The sequence below is a fragment of the Trachurus trachurus genome (genome assembly GCF_905171665.1).
Source record: "Trachurus trachurus genome assembly, chromosome: 4".
In the NCBI taxonomy this organism is placed as follows: Eukaryota; Metazoa; Chordata; class Actinopteri; order Carangiformes; family Carangidae; genus Trachurus; species Trachurus trachurus.
In genome coordinates, this window is record NC_139898.1 from 11,436,878 (window position 1) to 11,456,533 (window position 19,656).

Genomic DNA, 19,656 nt, shown 5'->3' on the forward strand with positions numbered 1-19,656 from the left:
CCCCAACACACAAACACACACACGCCGGTGTGAACGCATGATGGATAAAGCGCAGCGCTGTCCGCGGTGGGGGTTTTTTTTTTTTGCCTTTTTAGTTCTTGATCCCTGCACTGAAAAAATCAATTGGCTGCTGTAGTTGTGTCTCCATGGCCAATATTCCGACCTGGAGGTTTTCATCAGGGCAAAAGAACAAAACAAAGCGACAGAGTTTAAATAGATGCGGGTGGCGAGTTGATGCGGTGTCCACACACCCGGGCTGGTTTATGTGACATGCGGGGACCTGTCGGCGCAGGAGCGAGTGGAGCGTGGATGCAAGCCAATCTCCTTCAACCATGCACGGAAAAGGGGAATGATAAGAAAAGTTTTTCTAATTTATTAAGAAACAATGCCCAGGTCAGCAATGCATGCCAAGAAACATGTCGTTCATTCGTCCCCTCCAGTCACATCGACTGGGGTCGGGAGGGACCCCAAGGTTGAGAATGGCTGTGTTAGAGGACAATTCATCTGACATAACTATGACACCTGAAACTGAAAACACAGCTTGACCAACACAACCTGACCACCCCTCTCCCTGTCTCTCTCTCTCTCTCTCTCTGTCTCTCTCTCACGGGCAGTAGGCCTACACGCTCTGTCATTCATTCACGTGTCAGCACTGAGACAGCGGACAGCACGCTTGGTCACACATAGGCTATAAGGCTAATAATAATAATAATTGTGGTGTGACTGTATTTTGTTGATACTATGACCTCACAGACATGTTGCATGCTGGGTAGTTCCGGGTTATCGGCCAGCCGGATATGTGCGCCTGTAACGTGCCATCTTTACCTGAGACAGTAAACGTTCAGAGAACTACAATATACGGTGTCGTTATTGAAGAAATAAGAACACACGCAGACAACACAACATGGTGTCAGAAGCGGAGCTGCCTCGGTCCACAGTGCGGCGGTAGTCACGGCGAGCCTCACGGAGCTAGGCGCGAACTAGCTTGGCGGCTAACACGGCTAACGCAAGGCTAGCGGCGGAGGTCGGCGACGTCGAGACCGCGGGGGACTTGACCGGGCAAGACGACGCCGGGACCGCGGCGGACGATAGCGCAGAGATGGCAGACGCACCGCAACAGGCCGGCCCAACAGCTACGTTCACCATAAAACCTCCGGACTCCTTCGACTTCTCCAAGCCCCATGAGTGGGAGAAGTGGATACGGAGATTTGAGCGCTTCAGACTGGCAAGTAATTTGAATGAATCATCCGACGCTAACCAAGTAAACACGCTAGTTTACTGCATGGGAGATGAGGCTGACGACGTGCTACGGGGGTTGGATTTAACCAGTGAGCAGCGTAAGCAGTACGAGACTGTCAAGCAGGGATTTGACAGCTACTTCATTCCTAAAAAGAACGTCATATATGAACGAGCCAGGTTCAACAAGAGAGTGCAGCAGCCAGGGGAGCCGGTGGACTCATTCATCACAGCACTTTATGCACTGTCAGAAAACTGTGAGTATGGACAACTGCATGATGAACTCTTGAGAGACAGGCTAGTTGTAGGCCTCCAAGATGCAGCATTGTCAGAGAAAATGCAGCTGGATAAAAACCTCACCCTCACCAAAGCTATCACCATGGCTAGGCAGTCAGAAGAAATTAGACGCCAGCAATCAGACCTGAGAGGGGAGGCAAATTCCAGTAAAGCAGCTATAGATGCAATGCACTTCAAAAAGAGTAAACAACTCGGAAGCAAATTCAAAGAACTGCCACAGAGGCAACAGAAGCCGTTCAAGAAACCCATTCAGACGGGGGGATTCAAGTCATGTAATAAATGTGGCAAATCACCTTCTCACCCTGCATCACAATGTCCAGCTAAAAGTGTGGAATGCCACAACTGTGGAAAACGTGGTCATTATGGGAGGGTGTGCAGATCTGCCAGCTCAGTCAATGCAGTAGCTGAGGACACTGGAGTACTGCATGATGCTGATGGACTGTTTCTAGGAACAATGACTTCTGAGGACAGTGAGGGTCCATGGATGGCCGACATCAATGTGAAAGGCAGAAAAGTAACCTTTAAGATAGATACCGGAGCCGACGTATCAGCTATCCCTGAGCATGTGCTAGAAGGCATCATCCACAAAGACAGAAAGTTAGACAGAGTTCAGAAACCACTCTATGGCCCAGGGGGTACAAAACTAGATGTCACAGGGGTTACTACAGAGACACTCTCATACAAGGAGAGAGACACCACAGAGAAGTTATTTGTAGTGAAGGATCTACAGGTAGCACTGTTGAGCAGAGCAGCTTCACTGCGGCTCAAGCTTGTGGCTAGGCTAGACAGTATAAGCATAGACCTAGACACAGTGAAAATTGCTTACCCAAAACTCTGTGATGGTCTTGGCCGGGTTCAGAAGCCCTACACTATAAAACTCAAGCCTGATGCTAAACCATTCTCACTCAAGGTGCCACGACGAGTGCCAATACCTCTAATGGGTAAAGTGAGAACTGAGTTAGATAGGATGGAGAGTCTAGGGGTCATCAGTCGAGTAGAACAGCCCACGGACTGGTGCTGCGGCATGGTCGTAGCCCCAAAGAAGGACAAGGAAGAGGTCCGAATATGTGTGGACATGACACCCCTAAATGACTCAGTGTGCAGAGAAAAATTTATTCTTCCCTCAGTTGACCAGACTCTTGGCATGCTTACTGATGCACAGCTTTTTACCAGATTAGACGCTAACATGGGATTCTGGCAGATTCCTTTGGCCAAAGAATCGGCGCTCCTCACCACCTTCATAACGCCATTTGGGCGTTACCACTTCAACCGCTTGCCCTTCGGCATTTCCTCCGCACCGGAGCACTTCCAGAATATGATGGTGACTGAAGTGACGGCAGGCCTTGAAGGGGTTGTCTGTCACATGGATGACCTCCTCATTTGGGGGACCACGAAGGAGCAGCACGATGAGAGGGTGCATGCAGTCCTGCAGCGGGCAGAGAAAGCAGGAGTCACGCTCAACCTGAAAAAGTGCGAGTTTGGAAAGAAAGAGGTGAAGTTTCTCGGCTACATCGTCTCAGCTGACGGACTAAAACCTGATCCTGACAAAACAAGAGCTGTGCAGGAGCTGAAAGAGCCGACGAACACAACCGAGGTCAGGAGTTTCCTCGGTATGGTGAATCAGTTAGGGAAGTTCATACCTAACCTGGCGGAAAAGGACAAACCGCTAAGAGACCTCCTGTCAAAAAAGAATCAGTGGTACTGGGGTCCAGAGCAGCAAAAGACATTTAATGGACTTAAACAGGAGCTGCTGACATCACCTGTTCTCCAGCTGTATGACCCTAACAAACCTCTGAGAATATCTGCTGACGCCTCATCCTACGGGTTGGGGGCGGTGATGCTACAAAAGGCTGGAGAGACGTGGGCACCTGTCGCCTACGCCTCACGGTCACTGACGGTGACAGAGCAGCGCTACGCCCAGCTGGAAAAAGAAGCGCTAGCTCTGACTTGGGCCTGCGAGAGGTTCAATGACTTCATCCTTGGTCTCCATTTCGAGCTAGAAACGGACCACAAACCTCTGGTGAGCTTACTAGGTGGGCGGGCTCTCGACTCGCTGCCGCCTCGGATACAGAGGTTCAGGATGCGCCTGATGAGATACTCATACACCATCTCACACACACCGGGTAAGAGCCTCACAGCAGCTGACACGTTGTCACGTTCACCCCTCACAAATAGTGCCACACAGGCTGACATAGGCCTGATGGAGGATACTAACATCTACATTGACTGTGTCATTGAGGGCCTACCAGCGAGCGACAACTACATGACTGAGCTGCGCGAGCAGCTGTGTGCAGACAGTGTTTGTGCTAAAGTAATGAAATACTGTCTGGAAGGTTGGCCTGACAAGAGCCAATTGCCAGCACCAATCAGACACTACTGGCACGAGAGAGCAGTTTTAAGTGTACACAATGGACTTCTTCTGTACGGCACACGGTTAGTTATACCAGCTAACATGAGAAATGATGTACTCGAGAAAATTCACGAGGGTCATCAGGGTGTGGTAAAGTGCAGGGACCGTGCTGGCCAGACAGTGTGGTGGCCTGGACTTAGTGGTCAGATAAGAGAGCTAGTCCTTAGGTGTAGAGAATGCTGCAAAGAGAGGATTAATGCAAAAGAGCCTTTGATGCCTAACAAATTACCAGACAGGCCTTGGCAAAGAATCGGTGCTGACCTGTTCTCCCTAAGAGACAGCACGTTTCTGTTAGTGGTAGATTATTATTCTCGTTTTGTTGAAATAGCTCAGCTCAGCCCAACCAGGTCAGCAGATGTCATCGTTCACCTGAAATCAATGTTCGCCAGACACGGTATCCCAGAGATTTTTGTGAGTGACAATGGCCCACAGTTTTCGGGAGCTGCAATGAAAGCGTTTGCATCAGACTACGGGTTTGTCCATGTAACCAGCAGCCCCAAGTTTCCCCAAAGCAACGGGGAAGCAGAGCGTGCAGTCCAGACTATCAAAAACCTGCTCAAGAAAGCTCGTGATCCCTACCGTGCTTTACTGGCCTACAGGGCCACGCCTCTGAGCAACGGCTACAGCCCAGCCCAGCTGCTCATGGGACGTCGCCTTCGCACCCCTCTGCCCACCTTCCCAGAGACTTTACAGCCAGCTCTCCCAGACCTTCAAGCTGTCCAACACAAGGAGAGGGAGCAAAGAGAAAAGGGGGCTAGACACTTCAATCACAGACACAGAGCAAGAGATCTCCCAGAGCTCTCACCTGGAGATTATGTGTGGATCTCAGACGCAAAAGCAGAAGGGACTGTGATATCTAAACATCATTCACCACGGTCCTACCTGGTCAGGGGACCACAAGGAGAACTCAGGAGGAACAGACTGCATTTGGTGCCCATGCCAGCATCTGAGTCTCAGAGTGAGACTCCTCAAAAGACTTTTTCAGAGACTGTGTCACCAGCTAAACTTCAGGATGCAGCTGGCATCATGAGAACGAGGTCAGGCAGAGAAGTAAAGAAGCCACACAGGCTTGACCTGTAAAGATAATCTGTGAAAAAAAAAGAAAGAAAAAAGACAAGACAAGTAATGTAAAAAAAAAAAAAAAAAGGAGATAACAAGAGTGTATTTGAGGAAACAGTCTAGTTATTATGTTTTATTATGGTTTATGGAGATGTGGAAATTGACCAATGTTAATACAGTTTATTTACAGGTTTACTAGACTTGTTGAGATCCAACTGTTATTGTGTTATGTGAAATATGGTGACATTGATAGCAGGAACTGAAAGTACTGTTTTGGGGTTATACAAAGAATGTTTATTGATTTGTATTGAAGCCTGAGCTAAGGTTAAACTGAAGTGAAGGTAAGGGTAAGTTCAAAGCCTAAAGAAAGGGGGATGTGGTGTGACTGTATTTTGTTGATACTATAGAGAGCCTAAGCGGAAGCAGGAAGTAACGGCGCCATGGGACCTCAACTCTGAAAAACTCGCCATTCAAATGAATGAGACTGAAAGTTTTATTTCGTGATCCGATTGAATTGCGCCATGAGAAAAAAATATGTCCTCTACCTGTTTAAAACATCACGTTTCATGAAGAGAAATCAGCCGTTTATCATAAAACGGCAACAGAAGAATGTATTTTGTGTAAAGACCGCTCTACGGACTACAGATCTGTGTCCCACAGAAAATACGTCACCAACTGACACGGGAAAGGGCGGCAGTTGGTGTGTGACGTCACCTACGCGACCTGTAGTCTTTCTGCTTACAGATTCTTCTGAATTTTATTCTACAATAGCTTTACAACAAACTGCTGATTTCTCGGGATGAAACGTGATGTTTTAAACAGGTAGAGGACATATTTTTTTCTCATGGCACAATTCAAACGGATCACGAAATAAAATTTTCAGTCTCATTCATTTGAATGGCGAGTTTTTCAGAGTTGAGGTCCCATGGCGACCGTTACTTCCTGCTTCCGCTTAGGCTCTCTATGACCTCACAGACATGTTGCATGCTGGGTAGTTCCGGGTTATCGGCCAGCCGGATATGTGCGCCTGTAACGTGCCATCTTTACCTGAGACAGTAAACGTTCAGAGAACTACAATATACGGTGTCGTTATTGAAGAAATAAGAACACACGCAGACAACACAACAATAATGTAGCTATTAGACTACATTTGTATCTATAGCACATTATAGGCACAAGATCAAGGTCTCGCCCCAGCCATAAACCAGTCAGCTTGGGTATTGAACTTCAACTAAATACTCGTCTGCCCAAATATTAATAAGAAATTGAACCTCCTCACTACTGCAAGTCAGCCCGCGGTTCATTGTTGCCATTGTTGCTGATCAGCTGATGGGGTGTTGTTAGGGCCGTTGCTATGGCGCTGTTCCACAGCGCAAAGCGCTGTACCGCTTTAGAATCATGCGATGTGAACACAAACGGCCCAGAAAAAAGAACGCAACAGTTGTATCGGTTTAGTTGCTGAATCGGAACAACTGCAGGTGTGAAAACGCCCTTAGTCAAACTGCCCACGTAGCTGAAGAATAAACACAATTACTCATGTCAAGTCACATTTTTTTGGAGGATGGCTGACCTTGACTGATGGTGGGAATTTTTTCCCAGTGACTATATTTCCATCTCACTACAGTAACACCTCTGTCGGTTTGAATTTAACCATCCTCACACTCACACAGCTTTTTAGCTGTCTACATTTCCTCTAGATCCCAACTGAATTAATGGCATCTGCTGTTCAGTGTTATTCACAGTTTATGGCAGTAACAGACATGTTAATTGTCCTAGACTGCCATTAGTATCCAAGTTGAAATTAGCTGCTCCATCATGCTAGGAAAACATTAAGGCTTAATAGCACTCATTTATAAAGGAAGTTACCATTCCCTCTCAGGACTCAAACAATTAGACTAAGAGCACAGAAACAGACTTGAAACATTTTTGACTCTTTCTCATTTAACTCGTCCTGTTTTTTACGCAGCAAAATGTAACGTAAGCAGTGAGAACACATTATTGTGACATCTGCGGTGTACAGAAATGCAGGGGTGCAAATTCATTCATTCCTATGTATCATCGTGGTTATGTTTATCAAGGAACCATTTAAATCATCAAATTGTACATTAAAGCAATACTTACCGATCTGGCATTTCACTCAGCACAGCACAAACATTTGAAAATCAACAGCTCCACCTCCCTCACAAGTCCCACCCACCTCTCCTTCCTCCTGCATCTCCACGAGCCCCCTCCCTCCCTGCTGCATGCGTTGGCATGGCAACGGTAAACAGAACAGGAACGCGAGTGAAACGGGAACAACACAAACAAACACAACACCGGAGTTTTAAACCGTATAAACGGACTCAGTGATGATGACTGATGAGTTTTATAATAAACTGTTGTTAGCCTACTGCTAATGAGTTTTATAATAAACTGTTGTTAGCCTACTGCTACTGGAGACGCAGGGGAAGTGATTGTTACAGATTACAGTTCTCAACGAGCCGGGCTGGCGGCCGGGAACGGCGCCACCTGATGCGCTGGTTCAGGCCGAAAATAAATCCAGACCGAGCCGAGTCGAGCCGCGCCGGTCCGGAGTTCAACCGGGTCCGGACCGCTGAGAACTCACAGAGCTAAGGGAGCTAACAGTAGCCTAGCCGTTAGCACTGGATGCTTTTGACTTCCTATGTTTACGTATCACTCGGGGCTGATCACTATCAACGTTACAATATCAGTCATGAAACTCCGCGACCAGCTGCGGCTGCAGTTATTGGTCTTTTAAAAAACTATTTATTTCCAAAAACCTTCTTTCTTGTGTGTTGTGACTCTAGTCTCCTCTGCTCATGTCCTGCTACTGCTCTGTGTCAATAAGCGTTCTTCCTGGTCGGGAGGGGGGAGAGGAGGAGAGGGGTGCACAAAGTGCTTACATATTAAGTAGGTTCGGTCGCTCGTCAAATCTTATTAATCGGACCGAATAATATTATTGGTCAGACTTTTCTCAGAATTATATGAGAATTAAAAAATGATGAGTTTTTAACCCTGTTGGGTTTCTCTTACATTTTAATGTATCATCAGATTATTAATAGCATTTTAACTTAGACAAAGAAATGTGCAAAAGTTCCAGAAAGGTAAGTATTGCTTTAAACCTTAAAATACTTCCTAGACAATCTTTTCATTTTTAGACCTAATATCATCACTAACATTGAACAGATCAGCTGCAAATGTGAAAATACATAGTTCTTCAGCTATTAAAATACTTCTGGACAAAAACAGGAGTTCCAGAGAAACACATACAGTAGATAACTAAAATGCAATGAACCATCACTAACATAACAAAAAAAAAAACAATTTCACCAGAGCATCATGTTTACATTGCCTCCTTAAATGGATTCAAGGCTGTTTACTGTGCATTTTGGAGGACACGGTTGATAAACTATGTCTTTATCAAATACTTAAAGCAGAAGTGAGTGGTCCGGTCGTTTTCACTAATGCTGCGTTTCAGGCAGGCTTTTGAAATCGTAAATTACAGCTTCAAGTCACAATTTACGACTTTGTAGCGTTCCAGGCAACCCACTCGTGTTTTTCCGACCTGTTTTACCGGTGAAAGTCACTATAACGGCCACTCGTAACTTCCGACCGGTGAACTCGTACCAGATCGAACTGGTACGACTTCACGGTCGGAAAAATACGAGTTTCCTTGAACGCACCATAACAGTCCTCGTCGCTACGTCACCACATTCACGGCGTCCCTTGGCTGCACACACAGCCCTGCATGCCGTTCTCTCTCCTCATTGGATAAAAACTGTAGGATACGATAAATGTTTTCTCTTCGGCTCAGAGCAGAGCAGAGGGACTGACAGACCCGTGATTCAGTCCAAACACTCTATGTAAGTGATTGCTGTCGGAAGATATAACTATTTAAGACTTATATTAACACAAATATATCACTCACTTCTGCTTTAAGACATTTTCTGATTTTCTTAAGAAAGGTTTTTTAACAGTTTATTACACAGCTTATTTCTCCACCTTGAACATACAGTGGTTCATCCAACTTTAAAGCAGAAGTAAGCGATCCGGTCGTTTTGGCTAATGCTGCGTTCCAGGCAGGCTTTTGAAACCGTAAATTACAGCTTCAAGTCACAACTTACGACTTTGTAGCGTTCCAGGCAACCCACTCGTGTTTTTCCGACCTGTTTTACCTGTGAAAGTCACTATAACGGCCACTCGCAACTTCCGACCCGTGAACTCGTACCAGATCGAACTGGTACGACTTCACAGGTCGGAAAAACACGAGTTACGAGTTTCCTTGAACGCACCATAACAGTCCTCGTCCCTACGTCACCACATTCACGGCGTCCCTTGGCTGCACACACAGCCCTGCATGCCGTTCTCTCTCCTCATTGGATAAAAACTGTAGGATACGATAAATGTTTTCTCCTCGGCTCAGAGCAGAGCAGAGTGACTGACAGACCCGTGTTTCGGTCCAAACACTCTATGTAAGTGATTGCTGTCGGAAGATATAACTATTTAAGACTTATATTAACACAAATATATCACTTACTTCTGCTTTAATCCTCTCAGATCAAATAATCATCTCCAAATTATCATTTCTCAGAAACAGTTTTCCTCAAATTTGATTAATTTTCATAAATAATCAGTTTTAACTAAAAAAAAACAAAACAACTATTATTCAACAGTAAACACAACAGTAAACATGCTTTATTGGAAAGGAAAATCCAAACAGGTTTTCATATGCAACACTGAAATAAATAATTTTGCAAAAACTGATGTAAGTGTTTGTTTAATGCGCTCAGCTGCTGAGGATTTTTGTCATACTACCTTAAAAATATGTGTTAGAATTTATTCTCCGAGATGTGCTCCCCCTCTGGTCCCTCTGACCTGTGGTGTTCCCCAAAGCTCTATCAATGTCCCCCTGTTGTTCTCTACATATGCTTCCACTGGGTAACTTTGTAGTCAAGCAAAATATTCTTGAGGATAGTATACAGATCTATGTTTGAAACAACAGACTGCATAAAATACTATGTCTATCTGAAACTAATAATTTAAATGTCCCAGAGGTTTCTTCAACTAGGCTGAACACAAAAAGTCTTTCTGCCTTCATTAAGGCACTGATCCGAGCAGCTGCACTACACAACATACACAAATTGGATGTGTCAATTCCTATTTCAGTCCTGTTCTTTTCTTGCCTTTCTTTGCCAAACTTGATAAAGTATTTCTGCTTCATTAGCAAAACTGTGAGGCCATAAAAATGACATTATGTCTCTTGTGTTTGGACTTGGATGAAGGATAGACGTATACCCACATTCACACTCTGGCATGACTTACCCACTAAAAAACGACACAGTTTGTTGAAAAGTATCCACAGAGGTTGAATTAACAAGCAACTTAAACACTAGACAATGTATCCATTAAGTGATGTATTACTGACACTGAATTGAATTGGTGTTTGAACCAGGTCTAAAGCTCAATCCAGACTTCACTGAGCCTAGAGTGATCCTTCACTAAACACACTACATGAGCTAGTCATTAGTCTTGTGCTGCGTTCAAAACCACTCGGAAGTCGGAAATTTCTGACTTCTGACATCATTGTGTTCACGCTGCAATAACTCGGAAGAGACAAAACATGGATACCCATACGGAAAATATATACAGCAGCAAATTATGTTTATTTTGGAGGCAAATGAAGGAGATGCCGCAGATGAGTGCACATATAACGTTATAGCCCTAGATAACAAATTAAACGTTATTTACGTTACATAGGAGGACCACAATTTCACACAATACAACAATTACAGCTTAATATAAATGTATTTCATATACTGCAATAATACACATAAAATATGCATTAAAACCTCAACAAATAACTTATTTTTTTTCATTTCTAACCATTTAAGACGAGGGCCGCCATGTTTTGATGTTGTCGTGATGTCAAGTCGGAAAGTCGGAGCTCTGAAATGATACCTAAGTTTCCGACCTGTAATTTCCGAGTTCCACGCCGTTCAATTCATTTTTGACAACTCGGAGCTTGTTTTTTTACGACTTCTGAGTTGTAATGAACGCGCCATTAGTCTTAACAAACCCCTATTAAACACATTCACTTTCATATTTGACATGACTGTGGGTTTGGTTGTACAGTTAAGCTGCCTTACTGACAGCACACTGAAATCCCTTACTTCTCAGCCAAGTCACACAAGGATCAGGCACTAGGGAAATGGATATACAACTACAAAAGCAATACAGAACTAACATGGAAGAAACAACAATTATGTAATATAAAATGGCAATGGTGATAAAACACATAGGTCATGAAAACAAACCTATGTAATAGGCTACCTTTAAATCAAAGAGTGAAATAAAATGAAATGGATCAGTTGAATTGATCAGGTTACAAAAATGGAACTGATTCTCTGACCCCAGATCTCAGGGCAGAGACTTCCTCATTTTACTGTCACGTTAAAAGATTTGTGCACCTTTATTCTTCTTTAGCCAGCAAAGCCTTAGGATCTGAGGCTGCACTCAAGCTCAGAGGGGAGCAGCAATTCAGCAATATATCTGAGAGCTAAACCATTAAGTGCTTTAAATGTTATCAGTAAAATCTTAAAGTAATTTCCAAAAACTCCTTATAACCTGTGAAGAGAGTTCAGCATGAGTGATATGATCTTGGTTTCTAGGATGAAGATATATTATAAAGTATAAAACATGGTAAACCAGAAATGCAATGAATTACAATATTGCAGCCAAGATTATGTGAAAACCATCAGCTTGGGAACCATATTACAGTGAGAGACAGTGTAAAACACATTTTGAGCTAGGCAAAATGGAATCCAAAACTACTACCCATATATAAAAAAAAAAGCTGACTCTGACAGCAGTATATTTTGGTGCCTTTGATGTAACAGAATACATACAGAAGGAGCAATTCATAATATGTGATACACTATTGTAATGCAAATGAGGAGCAAAGCTGAGGCAACCAGAAAGAGATGAAGTCCTTTTGTCTGTGTTAACAAAGATTTCCATGCACTTACTGATGTTAGTTTGATTTCCAATGGTGAATGAGTCAACTTTCATCTAGTCCAAGGTCATTGTAGTTGTTTCACACAACTCACTGGAGTGAGACTAACCAAATACACACCACTGCACCAAATCCATCACAGTCTGTCCAATTTACCCTGTGGTGTTGTAGACGAGATCTAACCTTGGCTAACCCCTTCATGAAGAATATCCTTGTAATACCTTAGTGTTATTCTGACTAGGTCTCTGGCAGTTCATTTGACCTTATTATTCAATTTGTTCAACAAAGGTATTGTCTTTGTAGTGTCGTATATCCATTTCACATCTCGTATATTGATCCCTCGTCCTTGTTGGGCATGAACAATAGTATCTTAGGTGCCTAGAATGTTTCAGCCAAAGTAATGCATGTCAAGCAAAACATTTATTAGCTTGCCTCGTTCCACACTTGATGTGCAAACATTATGGAAAAGGTGTTGAATTATGGACAAGGCAACTTGTGCAACTCCTTCCAATAGCATCAGCAATGGTAATGGTAAAACATCAATCAAGTCCAGCCTTGCTGGCTCTTTTCATTCACTCATGTTGCATTTATATCCCGGGTGTCTGACTCGAGTAGACTAAACTAGGGCAATACATGCAATAACCCCCTTTGGTTGGCTGGTTATTTGACTTCCTTGACTGAGGTGGAATTTGAACTGATTGATCTTTGGCTATAATGTTTAATTTCTACCCTCTGATGTCATGGGGATACTGATGAGATATGAGGTACTTGAGGTGATTTTGGATTATCTGACTCACTCAGGTCTTGGATGATGCCAGATGCCACCCTTCTTTAAAGCCTCTGCCATGGAATTAACTTCTGGGAACCCACGATGGTTTCTGCCCACCATCACAGTTCATTTTTAATCATTAGACAGGGATGATGATGATGTTTGCTTTAAAATACAAACCTGTTAGTGTTAACACTTGAATAGGTTTTTCATTCATACTTCTACAGTTACATGAAAGCTGTTATGTGTTTAATTTGTACAAATTTGGTTATAAAATATAAATGTAGATACTTTGACAAAACCATTAGGCTTCTTTGATGAGTTGTTGATTTTGGGAGAATAATATGTTTTGAAGATTAAATACCTGGTCTGTGTCTTTGAATATTATGAAGATAATGTTTAACTAATGTATCAATTTTGAAATCCAAAATTCACATTTTCCCACAGATATTAAACACATTTATGTTATGTTACTCTGAAAAGTGATGAAAGGAAACCATTACATTGACCCACATACAGTATTAAACAGGAACCTCCTGGATTTGAAAGTTGATAAATTAAGCACACTGAGTTATCATGTATTTCACCTTCTCATCTATCTGGAGGTTGGACCTAATTTCATAAAAATTAGCCACTTCCGGTGGCGCGGCGCTGCTGCGACACGGACACTAAATACATATTTCTTGCATTTATTGGCTTTCAGGTGTATGTAGTGCCAAATAAAGGTCCATCTTACCTTAGAATAGTCAGGTTACAGATGTGAGCCCTTAAGCTTTACATTTTTTGCAGAACTGGAAGGTCAGCCCTTGAATTAAATCCCACGAAAAAGGTGGCAGAGCACATACAAGCACACCGTGCAGCTGTCAGTGCAGGATGGACATTGCTGCTCTAGTGTGAGTGACACCTGGGACCTGTGAACACTGTGTTTAAACCCATTTTGTTGTGTGGCAGAGCAGGATGTGGCCTCACTTAAGAGTAGATGTCAGGCTGCCAAGGGCCACGCCAATCAATAGCAGATGTCTTTATGTGTACTCAGAGCTGCTGTAAAGAGAACTATACTCAAATACTCATGGGGGGTGACAGCCCCCAGGTTAAGGGAGGTGGACAGACAAGATAACCTTATTTCTGCAGAGCACCCCTTTATTTTGTTTTCTTTTTTAACTGTTTGTGTCATTTATTGTCCTGCTTTCATTTCTACAGTTTCCATTATGGATGTAACAATATCAAAAACTCAAAATATTTCGATACCTCAATAACAAGTCCACGGTTTAATATTTATTGCGGTAGGCCTATTGTAAGGCATGTCACAACATCAAAACCTTACCGTACAATAATACAGTAAGCTCCACAGTATAAATGTATTCCTATTTTAAAGGTCCAAAATAAGTAACGATGAACATGAATATTTGGTGGGCAAAGTGGGAAAATTTGGAGAAGATCCCTTAAAGTGTTGCAGAGATATTGTGTTCACTATGCCACAACCATGTTTTATGAAATCACCATGACCTTGACCTTTGAGCACCAAAATGTAATTCTTGAGTCCGATTTAAAGAGGTTCATGTGAAGGCATCACTGAGGTATTGCATCTACAAGAATGGGAAAATGGGCGTAAATTAGAAGCCACCCACATATTGCAGAATCAACCAGTTTAGCTCGTTTCATAGCAGACATATAGCAACTGATTCACTCTCTTCCTACAAGTATCCGATAAGCCATGACAGTGTGCCAGCATGCAACACCAGGAGCCTGACACTGACACAGCTAAATAGAATTCAGCCTTCATTAATTTTATCATTTACAACTGTGCTTTCTCATCTGTGACATGTCAGAATGTCCTCCATGAAAAAGGCCTATTGATGTTTTCACTGTGACAGGGTCAGTTTTTCTACCTCCCTGGCAGCCACTGATTCTCATGTACTTTAGAGCAAAGTTGTGATGAACAACTTTACAGTGACTTGAAAATGACTTGTGATAGGTAGTGCCTGATACAGTGCTGATGCAGTGTTTTGTATCAATGTTTGTTTTATATTTTCCAAAAGTGTTATATTTCCAGTTAAAACTCTGGCCTGCTTCGGGAGACTGCTGTTGACACATGTGTTGATGTGCTGCTCTCTGAATTATGAAAGCTGCTGCCAAAAACGTTCCGTTCATCCTTACTGGTGTCACATACTGGTGTTATGTAGTTGAGTAGATAGAGAATCATCACACTGCTGTGACTTTGAGTTTAAATTGTGTGCTGAAGGTCAGTGTTCCTTCACACCCTACAGCTCACAACTTGTGTCTTAACAGATGAAGAATCACTCCATTTACTCTCTAAGACTGTCCGTTCAGCCACTTTAAGAGAAATCGATGTACTTGAGCCCCGAGGAGAGCAACCCTCTGCAGTCTCTGCCATTCTGACCTACAAATGACTACACTTCTGCCCCCAAAGGCTCGCCTGTGTTTATATATGTGTTTTTGCTTCATGTGTGCATGCTGCCGTGTACCCGGTACTACACAAGTGACAAGAAGACAAAGAGACATGGATAGGAAGGTCTTTCAGGACAATAATTCATATTCAGAAAATTAACCAGAGGTCACAGAATGAAACTTAACTTTACTTATTTTCAGCAGTTATTATTTTCTGCACTCATTTAGCATCAGTTGGCCAGTAAAAAATCAGCTGCAGGTTGAATTACACAAAACCTAAAATTAATGTGAACCATAACATGATATGTGTGAGTTATTGAATTATATGCGTTATGCCCTTCATTATCATTGGATCTTAAATCAGGGCCTTTATTGGCTGGACTACACAAATGAAGCCAACCCTATGATCTTGAGTGCTACAGTACTGACTCACTGACTTGTCACTGGAGTGCCAAGATGCAGTGAGGCAGAGGACAGCTTCCAATACACTGAGCCTCGCCTGCGTTATAGAAAAATAACCTACTGTAACTACATGCATATCAGTGGAGGCTGGTCCATTGAGGCAGAGGAGGTTGGTCCTCCTCTATTTTTGAGAAGCAAGAGGAAGATCAACATATTTTTAATAAAGAGTAACTGGTTGAAATTAACCATTACCAAATCATTTATAATATATTTTTAATCTCTTTTATGGAAGAAAATCCACTAAATCCACTTAAAACGGTTCAACAGCGCCGCCTGCAGGCGGAGGAGACAGAGTAGTCTGTGTGAGGAGCAGGGAGCAGGAAGGTGGGGGCTTAGAGGAGGACGGAGGGCTTCTGTCCTCCTCTAGACACCTGGGGGCGGGCTCTCCTTCCATTCACTAAATGCATTTAGGATTTTTTCATGCTGATCTGTGATTGGCTAAGACACGTAAAATGATGACAGTTCTCAAACCCCCCTTGGTTACTGTTGCTATGTGCGCTAAACTTTCACTCAGCCGGGCTGCTCATGCTGCTCCTAGCAGAAGAATTACGGGGTTTTCAGCGATAATGACATCGATTTTAAAGGAAATACCAGCAAATTTCTGGATAAACTGTTAGGAGATATCAGAGAGAAGCAGTCAGAGAGATTGTTCATAGTTTTCAGTTACGTGACCTGGGCATCTGGAGGGTAAACAAAGACACGACCAGACTTTTTTTTTTTTTTTTCAGCTCAGGTAAAAGCCAAATATGTATGTAATTTGAGTGGAACACTTTGCTTTGTTATTAATTACAGATTTTCATGGTTTTTGTTTTTCCTTTCCTTCTTTTTCTTTTTTTTTTTGACATCCCACATCCATGATAAAGGCTCTGTCTTTTTCATTAGGCCTGTGTTAATCTGAAAACAGTAAGATTGAATAAAATTATCTTGTTTTTAAGAAATCTTGTAAGACATTGTTTTACTGTTTAATTTTCATTGAATATAAGAAAGTAGGGATAAGTAGTCAACTAGTAGAAAATAACATGACGCCGTGGACTGGTGTTCTCCTGTCCTCCCCTATTTTTTCAGTCACCAGCCGCCACTGGTGCATATTAATAAAGGAGGCAGAGGAAGAAGCAAATGTAAGACACACTGCACAGAGATAAGTCATCATTAATGAGGATTCATAACCCTAACCCACTGGTTCCCAACATTTTTTGGCTCATGAACCCATTTTGACATCACATATTTCTGGCGAGCCCGTCAATCAAAATGTGCCAGCTCAGATATTTTTATATGCTGCATTTTATTTGAACATTTTATTTATATTAGAGAAAGCTAAAGTATAGAATACAGTTGTTTAAGATTCTGTGTGGTGTTTTTAATCATAATTTTAAAATTAATTTAAAAATATTTTTATCAGTCATTTTTTTTAATCAATTACTAGACAGGCGACCCCATTTAATTTCAGGTGACCCAACATGGGGTCCCAACCCCAAGGTTGAAAAACACTGCCCTAACCCATCCATTAAATTGAGACTAAACTATTGGGGATCACAGGTGGAGGCTGTGCTCAGTATGATGGACAAATTAAGATATTAAGACCCTGTGGCGCTCTTGGTGGGATGTGTGCCATTTGGACTTAGTGCCCTGATGGTCTGAGGTCCAGTCTTTAGCCTTTTATTGGGTGTAATCCGCTCTCCCTCCGACTCTCGCTCACTTGCTCTCAAAAATGAAAGACAGACTGTCTATTTCTTCTAACTCTCTGAGCAATTGTTTTGTAAGTAAATGCAGCTGCAATCACACAATAGTCTTGTCTGCAATTTATGTGTTTGGTGATTTTGTCAGTCAGTTATAAAATCAGGATTTAACCATAGGTGGTCCATCAGTTTTGATCCAGCCTTGTTTTCCTCAGTGGCGTAGAACCACTCACTCAAACTGAAACTTTCTTCATGTTTAGCTGTTGTCTTGACAAACTAAATATAATGTACATTTCTGCAGAGCTCATTCTGTACGAGTCATGTCACACTCACCATCTTCTCTGTCTTCTTCCCACCAAGTGTCAAGTTATCTTGAATGAAACTTCCTGCCAAAAGTTCCCAATGCAATGGGTGTCAGGGTTTGCTGAAAACAACACAGGCAGAACACCCAGTCGTAGACACACAGGAAGGATGTTGCAGTGCAGTAGCTTTTAAAAGATGAAAACAGACTCACAATCAGAGGGTATCCAGCTTCAGACAATAGAGAAATAAATGCAGTAAGCACCTACATGGAATCCATCAAAGAACAGAAACAGGAACATGTTCAGACAACTTGATGTCGAAGCAGTGACAAAAGCAAGTGTTTAGACTGGGGCCGAAAAATGTGAGTGATTACCAAGCTGCACAAGTGTAAAGGCACTTACACACCGGGGACGTGACAGATAAAAGACACAAAATTGCAAAATATCTTGCTGCCGAACATTTCACATCAAATCCATTCATACCAGAGGAGATGCGAATATGCGACAGAATTATAAACCAAAGTTTTGCGTCAGGTGGTTCTTTGCCTTGTTGATGATCCCTGACGTATTCAACACTGGTTTGTTAAAGTTAGACAACCTGCTGTTCCACTGTCGTCTTGCTACCAACTCTACTACCTCCAAAACAGCAACTCAATATCTGATCACAATCCTGACACCTTCACCACACATTGTCCTTCCTTTGTAATGTTTGTGTCCCTTGTCAAACAAGACAGGGTGGAGAAGAGACACATGTTGTTGACATTGTTGTCATGGTGTTGTGTAGGGTTGTAATGTACCTCCTTTGCATGCAACATGATTGGTTGATTTGTTCATTCGCCGGGCAAAAGCTCAGAAAAACCCATGTCGCATTTCCGCTGCATTAACATTCGCAGTCTGTGTGAAAGGACTGAAAACTAGAGTTTGAATACCTTCCTGGTGTGTAAGAACCTTAACTGGGAAAGGTCCAGGGACATTTTGTGGGTGAATGACAGGTCTGAAGAAGAGAACATTGAGATAGAGAAAGTAACCCTGATGATATTATTTGAAGATTTTAACTAGTGGTAACCTGATGTCTCCTTTTATCAATGGTACTGCCCTCTTTTTATATATATTTTTAATCTCTATGTTTAGACCTTGCTACTTTTATCTATCTATTCATGCTTAACGAGTTGTGCAATATGCTGTGGCGTGTATTTGGTCTTTTGTTTGGTGCTGCTGCTGTAACAATTTTTATTTCCTGAGAAGGATTAATAAGATATCTTTAACTTTAAATCATATTCTGCACCTTTGATCTAAGTTATTTTCTGTCTCTCTACAGGAACCTGTTATACAGCCTCCCAGGAAAGACTCCTCAGTTTTCCATCCTCAGGTTCTCACAGGAAGCTGTCTTGCACTGCAGTGTCACCAGCAAATCAGTCAAACATAACTCTGCCAACAAAGAAGTGCTTTGCCACAGCACAATGAACCAGTCTCTGTCTCTTATCCTCAGGGCTATCCGGTCAGCTGAGAGGCTGGTGTGCTTTGGCTTGGACTTGTTTGAAAACTACCCAAATGACACAAAATGATCTTGACCGTCCCAGATCCACAAATCAGCTTGGATGCGCTCAACACTGCCACTAATCAAGTCAATAAAATTAAATCACATCGGGAATACTAATACACAACTGACCACCCATGACCGACCTCACCTTAAACCACATCATTGTACTAATGTCCTGACGGGTTGTGCATCCATAGGAAAAGAATACATTGAGCTTCATTATTCCAAACTTCCTCAATCAGCAGTATTGAATCAACAACAGTCCAGAATATAGTGAGAATTCATGGACATTTTTTGAATGATTTATAATTAAGGTCGTAAAAAATGTTTTCTGATTGATGAATGTATTGAAACTAACTTGTTGCACATTGCTCTTTGATATGCAAATAATGGGGGTCGTTGAAATTGCACTATTTCCTCTTCATAGGAAAGCTGACTAGTATTAAGAGGCACATGGTCTTTTTTTTTTTTTTTTTTTTTAAGA

At 42.4% G+C, this 19,656-nt stretch overlaps 1 protein-coding gene across 1 annotated transcript in view; it reads left to right on the plus strand.

Annotated features, from left to right (window-relative positions):
* naaladl2 (N-acetylated alpha-linked acidic dipeptidase like 2) overlaps positions 1–19,197 on the plus strand; it is a gene marked incomplete at both ends in the record, with an annotated part of 363,400 nt that extends 344,203 nt beyond the window's left edge. Inside the window, one exon of the mRNA XM_083970485.1 lies at positions 18,951–19,197. Within this exon, the coding sequence (XP_083826611.1) occupies positions 18,951–19,197 (247 nt within the window). The remainder of the gene's footprint in view (positions 1–18,950) is intronic.
* Positions 19,198–19,656: the final 459 nt, after the last annotated feature.